The 10,510-nt window shown below is 36.8% G+C and overlaps 1 protein-coding gene across 1 annotated transcript; it reads left to right on the forward strand.

The window, feature by feature from the left end:
• Positions 1-300: 300 nt before the first annotated feature.
• Positions 301-7,781, forward strand: LOC119837313 (multidrug resistance protein homolog 49-like). Its single transcript, XM_038362833.1, has 12 exons — positions 301-505; positions 749-924; positions 1,530-1,810; positions 2,010-2,161; positions 2,490-2,604; positions 2,959-3,208; positions 3,554-3,749; positions 4,085-4,247; positions 4,451-4,645; positions 4,943-5,152; positions 5,662-5,808; positions 6,149-7,781. Exons 1-12 carry the CDS (start codon positions 309-311, stop codon positions 6,386-6,388), a joined length of 2,322 nt encoding a protein of 773 aa, XP_038218761.1. The 5' UTR covers positions 301-308; the 3' UTR covers positions 6,389-7,781.
• Positions 7,782-10,510: the final 2,729 nt, after the last annotated feature.

The raw sequence follows: 10,510 nt of genomic DNA on the forward strand, positions 1-10,510 counted from the left end.
AGTAATAAATGTTATTTGCAGTTAACAATTTTCTTTTTTCTTTATTACAATATTTATGGCAAGACTAGGTATTCATACTACGCAAAAATGATAGGGAAGCGAAACGTTTCATATAAACCAAATGCAATGTTGAAATAAATTCCTCATAACAAACAAGTGTATAATATAAACACATAACAATCCTCATAGAGTTATAGTTGGCCAGCTTGATAGATAATGGTATTAATCCTCATAGGAAGGAAAAAATATGAGCGCTGATAATGATATAAATATTAGTCATGGTACTGGTGATGTAGGGCTACGAAACAATGATAGGCGAGCGCGGCGCGCAGCTGTCCGGCGGGCAGAAGCAGCGGATCGCGATAGCGCGCGCGCTCGTGCGCCGCCCCAAGATCTTGGTGCTGGACGAGGCGACGTCCGCGCTCGACTCGCACAGTGAGGCCAAAGTGCAGCGCGCGCTCGATGCCGCTTCGCATGGGCGGACCACTATCATGGTTAGCCATAGGTAATTATGTATGGATATATACGTGTATACATGTAAAATCAACTATATCTGCGTTTAGAATGAACAGGCACGTAATCAGATTTAAACTTATCACATGCCTGTAGAGTTTAAATAAGACATGATCACGATTTAACTCAAAATCGTGAATGAAGTAAACGGACACATTGAAAAGTATGATAAACTCTAACTAAAACTGACAAATTTTTATTTCACATTATTAATTTACCTATTATATTGTAATAGGTTAGCAACAGTGTTAAACGCAAATCGCATAGTATTCATCGAGAAAGGCGAAGTAGTAGAAGAAGGTACTCACGAAGAATTACTAGACCTAAGAGGTCGATACTACCAACTTGTGTTGCAAAATGAACCGAGCATTGCGCCCAACCCTAACGCACCTGAAGCAGAACAAAAGAAACGTGAGTGAAGTTTATATACGAATGCCATCTCCTAATGTCCTAACTTATACACTACCCTATCCTTAGTTCCTTTACCAATGTAATATTGAACTGTAGGTATTGCGGTTTGTTTAGCTTTGTGTTATGCAATACTATAAATAAATATAAATAAATTCAAAGTACTTTTATTTTAGCAATTGACAAAGTCTATTGAGAGTTCATTGTAATATGTAGACATTTTATTGACTTGCTTTGATTTCTAATCATAATATGCCTATGCCGGAGAGATTATAATTATAGCTGAAAATTTTGAATAGCAATAGATACATTTCGTATTTCGTCCTCAATAGATGGGATTTCCCTTCTATTATTTGTATTAAAGTAGTTATTTTGTAGTGCTGTAAAAACTTTTTAGAGATTTACTAGAGTCAATACATCTTCTTTTGGAAAGATAGACAGATGCCTATAAACAAAGAAGATAAAGCATGTCAAAATATCCTTTTCCATCCTCAACCTCGTATCCGGAGTCCAGAACGCACAAGGGAAAAGTGATCCTCACCCTGATGGCACAATTTTGGCTTTTGTTTCGCACCCAACAGTAGAACTAACTCTCTATAACCTTGCAGCTAACTTTGATCCAACCGCAGATACGAAGTTTCGTAGAGCGAAACTTCAGAAGCTCGAATCGGTTGATTCCATCAAGAGTTCATCAGCTAATGAGGACTCTGGTTCTGAAGACAGCGTTGTGGTTGATGAGGTACAGCAGAAAGACTTCGAACCGACAACCTGGCAGATACTGAAGCTCTGTGAGCCTGAGAAGTGGTTGATGCTTATTGGCGTGTTGGCGGCCATTGCTGTGGGTTCGTCGTTTCCATGCTTCGCTGTGCTGTTTGGTGAAACTTATGGTGTAAGTGCTATTAGGTACTAAAAATAACGTTTTGTTTAATTTACTGTGCAAAATTCAGTTACTCCAATATGTAAGTTTTGTAAAAAAAGTAAATATGTGACTGTTTCTGAAATGAGTCTGATAATTTTTCGGGAGTAAAACAGGTGGTACGGTTTCTAATTATTTTCTCCATTATTCAAATAACAATATATTTTTCCAGCTTTTAGAAAGTAAGGATGAGGACTATGTTCGATCAGGAACCAATGTAATAGCAGTGCTTTTCCTGCTCGTCGGCGTGTATACGGGCTTTGGTATCTTCTTCCAGATATTCATTTTCAACTTGACAGGCGTCAGACTGACTGCACGACTAAGGTAATATATTACGTTATCTTTGAGTATCATGTTAGACGACTGGTTTAGAGATTTATTTACTTTTTTTTATTTTATTGTTAACGAAAAATTTATTGTGTGACTTATTTATATTAGTTACTAACATTTATTTGGTAGGAAATTTGAAGTTTTTTCATCATAAAAATCTGTTTCTTTAATAATAATGTCAATTTCCAATGTCCAATGTTCAATATCGTCCTATATTATTGGATTTCCGAATTTGTTCAAATGAGACTGAATGGAATTTCATCTTTAGTTCAAATCCCAGTCCTATTTGTATTGCGATAAATGTTATATTTGTATATACAAGGGTGGGCGCATTCCGTGCGATGCTGAAACAAGAAATGGGCTGGTTCGACAACTCCGTCAACGGTGTCGGTGCGCTCTGTGGTCGGCTTGCAGCTGACGCAGCTGCCGTGCAGGGGGTGAGCAATTTGATGCTTTACGTATATTCTTTAGTTGTTAAATAATGTTCAATGTTATTTTCGTTATAATGGAATAAGTATAAAGTATGTAAGTACGTCGTTTATTCACATGTATCTCTTCTATACATTACTATTTTCTTGTTTGTCCTCTTCTCAGAATGTTTTTCGGCTTTTTCGTTGCTTTTGCCACCCTATTGCCAAGAATTAACTGTCCATCTATCTGTCTGAAAAGTGGTAGATTTCTGTCTTTACACACAATAAAAACTTGTTAAGAAACAGTTAGCACGGTTGTTACTCGTATGGCCTCAATGAAAAGTTGATTAAATTTCTAGTTTTACTATTCATTTCACAAAGGCGACCGGCACCCGCATCGGCGCGCTAATGCAAGCGACAGCAACCATCTTCATCGGTATCTCCCTCTCGCTCTATTACACGTGGAAGATGACGCTCGTCTCGCTCGTGTCGGTGCCAATGGTGATCGCGGCCGTGGTGCTCGAGAGCCGCGTGCTCGCCGAGGGCATCGCGACCGTGCGCGAGGCGAGCAACCGCGCGAACACAATAGCGACAGAGGCGATCACCAACATACGCACGGTGTCCGCGTTCTGTGAGTTGTGTTGTGTAATTAGCGACTCGTCCTTGATCCGCCTGAGTTTTTTTTAATTATTATTATTTTTGCATGCAGAGACGATTGATTGACATCTTCGCTTATTTTTCCAGCATGCTGTAGATTATGAATCACCTCCTTTCGTTTGATCAAGGACTTTTTCTTTACCCTGTATATAGAATTTATCGCAATAGTAAAGCATTATAATCCGTTGAAAATGAGGTAATTAACGGCCTGAAAGATTCAGCCATATAATCACAAATCTCTATTAATAAATTTACATCTAAATTAATGCAACGACTCGTCTATTTGAGTCATTAAAGTATATGAATGATATGCATATAGGTGGCGAGGAAGGCGTGCTGGCGCGGTACCAAGCGGCCGGCGCGAGCGCGCACGCGGCGGCGCGCGGCTCCATGCGCTGGCGCGGCGCGGTGTTCTCGTTCGGGCAGACCGCGCCCGTCGCCGGCTACGCGCTGTCGCTGTGGTACGGCGGCATACAGGTCGCCAATAAGGAGGTGCCCTATAAGGATGTCATTAAGTACGTGCATATTTAATTGACTTTCTTTTTATTTGTGAAATGTTTAAAGTATCAGTTTATTATAAATAAAAAAGAATATTCATGATTTTTAGGGAAATTGAATTATGGCAATACTGTGGAAAGATTTTGGTTGGAATCGTTGGATCTCTGACTTCTTGGCCCACTGTATTTACATGTGTACATACGTAATTATTAAGTTCATAGTTGCGTGAGTGATACAACACATACGTCCATACATTCTTATTAACTTTCGCGTTTATAATATTAGTAGGATTTGTTTCTATATAGTTTGCAGTGTCACAGTACCGAGTAATGACAATGTTTTGTATCTCCAGGGTGTCAGAGGCGCTGGTGTTCGGCGCATGGATGATGGGGCAAGCGCTCGCGTTCGCGCCGAACTTCGGCGCGGCCGTGTTGGCGGCGGGCCGCGTGATGACGCTGCTCGCGCGCCGCCCGCTCGTCGAGACCACGCACGCGCCCTCCGTGCCGGAGAACTTTGTGAGTGTTGTGTGTGTAAATAGTCTATGTCATTGAGTGAAGATGCAACTTTGTGGTGGTGAAAGAACTTTTGAAGTCGGTTCAGTAGTTTTTGTGTGATAATTTTATAAAATTACATAACAAGAACACAATTGTCTTCCTTTGTAATATTAGTTTTAGATGAAAACAGGAAACGATATTAATTATTATATTGCCTCCGACAGGTAGCCGAGGGCAAGATCCAATACAAGCATATAAAGTTTCGATACCCGACGCGGCGCGAGGTGGAGGTGCTGCGCGGGCTCTCGCTGGTGATTCCGAGTGGCAAGCGTGTCGCACTCGTTGGGCCCAGCGGCTGCGGCAAGTCCACGCTGATGCAGCTGCTGCAGCGGCTGTACGACCCGGACGACGGCGCTGTGGTAAGTTCTGCCCGCGTGTTTCCCGCATGCAGCTGCTGCAGCGGCTGTACGACTGGATCGGCGACGTGGCTGAGTCGATGAATCAGTGAAGGAAATCGGCACGCCCATGAAAATTTCCAACGTCATGTAACATCTGCTAGCCGGCACTTGGGATTGCACTTTTCACTCTTATATGAATAAATACGCATTTTTTTATTTATGGATAGGGAAGCTGCTGTTTTGTTTAATGGATAAATCACCAACGCATCCATAGTAAATGGGCTGATGGAGATAAAATAAAAATCTCTCTGCCTGCAGTACCTGGACGAGCACAGCATAGTGGGCGACATGCGGCTGTCGACGCTGCGCGCGAACCTGGGCATCGTGTCGCAGGAGCCGGTGCTGTTCGACCGGACCATCGCCGAGAACATCGCGTACGGGGACAACTCGCGCGCCGTGCCCATAGAGGAGGTCGTTAAGGCGGCCATGGCGGCTAACGTGCACACTTTCATTGCTGCCCTGCCGGCCGTTAGTAGTCAAATCACATTTATTTTATATCGCACTAATATTATAAATGTGAAAGTTTGTTTGTTTGGACGTATGTCCGTCAATCACGCTGAAACTACTCAACGTGTTTTGATTAAATTTGGTTATATGAGCTAACATGGGTTATAGAATAGTTTTTATCCCGATTAAATGCTCCCTTGGGATTAAACAGGAATCTTGATATCCCAGAAACTTTTTTATTGTTCAGGTAGTCTATTTCAACTGATAAAATATCTGGTGCTTCATCTCCCAATTTTATTTGAATCAATGAAAGTCAATTTTATGGGTTATAGCTGTTCGCTTCCAACAATAACATCAGGGACATTATCTATAAGTGATGGTTCTCTCTGCAAATGGTTCTCTACATACTGATGGTGGGGAAAAATGTAATTGTATGATAACATCTTGAATGATTATTTCATGAATCCCTTTGCTATATTACTTTTGGTTCTTAATATAATGATACAACCAATCATAATATGTGTGTACAGGGCTACGACACGCGTATCGGCGCACGCGCGTCGCAGCTGTCGGGCGGGCAGAAGCAGCGCATCGCCATCGCGCGCGCGCTCGTGCGCAACCCGCGCGTGCTGCTGCTCGACGAGGCCACCTCTGCGCTCGACACGCACAGCGAGAAGGTGACACACACACAGACACACTCATACACACACATAACCAGACACACACACACACACTTCCAGAACTGTGTAAAATGGTGCTTGAGGTATAGAAAAGCGTACAACGAGACTTCCATTATCAACGCGCACGCCCACTAACGTGTAACGTGTACTGTACTGTGTTAATATATACAGTACATACAAACACACCGATTGAAATTAAAAAGAATCCTTTTGAAAAATATTTTATGCAAAAAAAATAATTTGTTTACATAAATGTATGAATACATAACAGTTTGTAAACGGTTCACATCATCACAGAACATATATAATTCTCTAACACAATCCTTACAACCTGCAGGTGGTACAAGAAGCGCTTGACCGCGCGAGCGAAGGCAGAACGTGTTTGATAATAGCGCATCGTCTCGCCACCATACAGAACGCGGATATGATCTGCGTCATCGACAAGGGCGTGGTCAGCGAGATGGGCACGCACCAGGAGCTCATGAAGCTCAAGCGGACCTACGCGCGCCTGTACGAGCTGCAGTGCGGCTTTGTGGAGGAGAGCGAGGAGAATATTCGCGAAGAAGCTGAAAACTGAATTCTATTGAGAATCACGCCTAACTTGCCAACTCCCGGTCTACCCTCGTACTTTTTTATATCCCCCTAATTCCTTCCCCCATAAAAAAACCATACACTTACTCCATAACTCCTGTTCCTTTACAGCTAAGAGCTTGTGTTTATACACCTAGGCTACACGCGCCTTTTCAAACTGTATTATATGTAATGACACTTGAAAAATAAAACTCGAATTTTGGACGGATCAAGAATGAACATGACAAAACTTAAATCATGAATTGCCAACAATAATACTTGTTAACAAATGAAAATGAATTTTGCTTCGATAAAGAATTTTATTTTAAACTTTCGATATTTACAAAGACGATCCTGCTTAGTAAAACAAAAGAGATCTTTGTTTTTATTTAGCGGGAGTACAATTTAACAACTGTAATGTCAATAAAATCAAGGCCCTGCAGAATAATTTCAAACTTGGGAAATACCTAACTTTTAGGACTCTTGTGACTTCGAGGTAAAGACGACCCAATGTTCTTATACTTAGCCTGAATTGCCTTGTTTTTTTTAAATTTAGAATGCGTTTACGCATACCGATTGCCTGTAATAGGACAGAATAACTAATGCTTTGGAGTTTATACAAACATGGGTATATTTTCATATTCCCTGAGTTTGTAATTATTCAAATGCATTAAAAAAACATTAGGTAAGAATACGACTGTATCAATCTTACTATTTACTGTGAAACATAATAATTTATGAAAATTATGTTATGATTAAAAGCGGAAATAACACATGTAATATTTTTACTTGTCGCGTCTCAACTCGATATTTGCGATCGTTTTACGTTTTTTAATTGTGTTTATTTATAATTGTGTGATGAAACACTATTCGCTATCATTTATATCGTCTTGTAATAATGCCAAAATAAGATTTATACTTTTGTATAAAGACAATCAATAAATGGAAATTACACATTATATATTGGCTTATCTATATAGTATTTCAATACTTTTATTTACTGTAAAATAAACAAACATAGGTAGGTACTGTATTTTCTATTAAAACAATTTCACTATTTTTATTTATACTCGTCGCTATGGAATTTAATAAAGATAATATTTGAAATGCCTTTTTTCGTTATATTATTCTGTAAACATATTTTTTTTAATTCCAGGTAATATTAATTTTAATAATACTCATTTTGGTTACAAATGATTAATGTAACATACGTAACTGAAAATTGAAATGAAAGCTGTTAAAAATTTTGGTTATTCATTTTACGTCAAATATTCGCATTATTGAAGTGATTTTGGAATACCAAATATTATGATAGGTTCACATACTCACACCAGAGTACTGCAAGTTCTTTAGGATTTTAGAAACCTCATTGCCTATCAAGCTTACTATTTATAGGCTGTGCTTAGGTCACCTACATGCTTTCGTATTTCTATTTATATCTATATTTTTTGACAAAAACATTTATACATTAAAATAAACATAAACAATAAAATTCACAAATGTATAACCCACGACATATCCACACATTATCTTATCCGCATATATATACGAAGAATATTGAAATGGTGTCAGTTTCAAGTTACATAGAACGCTTGCATATTAAAACAATAATAAAAATAACATAAGAAAAGTTAGGAATTGTATGAATAAATAAAAAAGTTCGTAGCAAATGCTTTACTCATATCGTGCCTTCCATTAAATCATGTGTCTTATACGCCTAAATAACATAGGAAAAAGTGTATACATAAGTCGGTAAATAATATTTATTGAAAACAATAAACATTCGCTTTAAAAGTTGTATGCGTGTAATTAGCATTTCTAGTGTTAGGAAAATGTTTAAATCGTGCTCAAGAACAGTATTTGTAAAAAGTAATATTTTTATATACGTAATTAATCTGTTTTTGATTTGTTTATTAGTAATTTGTAGATAAATTTATTAAATTCCTAAGTACCGGTTGTTGTTTTATTTTATTCCCTGAACCGAGCAGAATATGTAGATAGTTATATGTTGTGAAAAATAATTCTACAAACTAAGATTTTTCCACCCTTGTGTTGAATGATAATACAAGAAGTAGTCTACCGATATACTAGGATTCCGCATCACTCATATGGTCAGTCCTTATATGGTCAATTCGTTATCCGTTTGTCTGTCAAGATTTTCTAGAAGAAAGCTTTTTTCAGCAATGGCCTAATTAGTCAAGCTGCAATACTTGATAAAAAAAACGTGTATTTTATTTTTAGTTTTAATTTTAAAGCAATTATAAATTAAGAAATTATACAGGTTTTCTATTTTTTAAAATTTCTCAACATTGTAATTTTTCAGTTTTTAACACGTTCACTGCTGAAACACACCTCTTGTGTAAAAATGCTTGGAACCGAGGATGCGTCTTTACACGCCTAGCGTGTGAAGCCGCATTCGCGAGAAATCGCGTCTCGTGGTGCGTAAAACACGCTGTGCGTGTTGTTTAGTTCAATTCTCCAGTGCGGGCAACACATTTTTGTCCAAATATATTTTTTGTTATTTCTTCCATTTTAATTTATTTTCTTTGCTTAGATAGTTAAGATTTAATTGAATAAAACGGAAAATAAAATATTTGGTTAAAAGTAACAATAAATGGAAATAAATAAAATAATATTTTTGTCTTTTATGTAACCCAGATTAAATTTATTCTGTGCTAGTAACAACCACGGAAAAATAAAAAAAAAAATAAAAAATCATAGACTAAGACTACAGAAAAGCAGTACAATTGATTTCTATTAAATATTAATTTATCTTATATTTATATATTCGAGACACATTGACATGGGAATTATTTCCAGTACAAGTGTTTTATCATCACAGATGATCGCTACTATGCCTATAATCAATTATTAAAATATAAATCGCAATTGGATTTTTGTTATTTTATTTCAATCTCTTTAAATATAAGCTAATGTGAATTTTATCCCCACTAGGCGTTTAACTAAAATTAAAATGTTATATCATTTCAGTAAAAAAATCCTTTGAAGCAAAGCTTTGGGAAGTAGGTTTATAAATAATACACAAACAATATTAATTCTATACATTTATTTTAAATAAATAATTACCTACAACTAAAATGTGCGAAACGATACAATATTTAAAATGTTGGCAGTACACATGAACATATTATAACAAAAGAAATAAACATATATGTAACTACAAAAACAAAAAGAATAAAAATAAATGATAATCTCAAATAAAATCTATATCTTAAGGGAGTGTACAAGTAACATTTCACTAAAGTACATATATACTTATTGATAATGTTAACATGATAAATATTTCCGATTTAATTTCCCTTTACAAAATAAATACACTATGATCATCCCCCTAATACTTATCATTTTAATTTTAATACAATATTACCATAAAAAAAGATATATATAAAAACAGTGCAATGGAAATAGAAATTGGAAACTACAACCGTTCAAAATTTTCTATATTTATGCTATTGTTATTCCGCCTCAACTTTATAAATTACTATTTTACTGGTATTGTCCAATTTTAACTTCAGGAGATAATAAATTCGCAAGATTCATTTTTAACTTCATCTCAGCAATTATTTATAATAGTCCAGGATCCATCGTCCATTTTTGCACTTGATTACTATCAAGCTAATAATCCGTGAGTAGCTTTATTTTGATGAGACGCCCAATAATTTCCGATACGAAACTTTCGATTGTGGTAGCTAACAGAGGTAGCAAGGATAAAATATGTTGATTTGATGATTCTCAAATATTTATTACTAACTGAATTTTTTTTTGTTAAATCTCAAGACAATTATCTAAATTATTCGAAAAAATATTTGTCCTACAAAATCTATGGTTTGATCAAAGAGTCCCCTCTTTCCGACATGTATCGATAACGAGGTCATCATAAATGATCACTAACCAGCTGATTTTTTTTTTTTTACTTAGTTAATATTCATGTAATTTAACAGACATATTGTCCTACAAATTGCGCGGTACATTATTCCGGTCCTATGCTCAGAAATTGTTAATACCACAAAACCATTTTTCTCATTACTATCTGTAGGACAAAAATATCATATAATAGGTTAGTGTGTTCTCTGCCCAAATGAAACAACGTCCTACAAGAAAACAGGTA

The sequence above is a fragment of the Zerene cesonia genome, chromosome 27 (assembly GCF_012273895.1).
Source record: "Zerene cesonia ecotype Mississippi chromosome 27, Zerene_cesonia_1.1, whole genome shotgun sequence".
In the NCBI taxonomy this organism is placed as follows: domain Eukaryota; kingdom Metazoa; phylum Arthropoda; class Insecta; order Lepidoptera; family Pieridae; genus Zerene; species Zerene cesonia.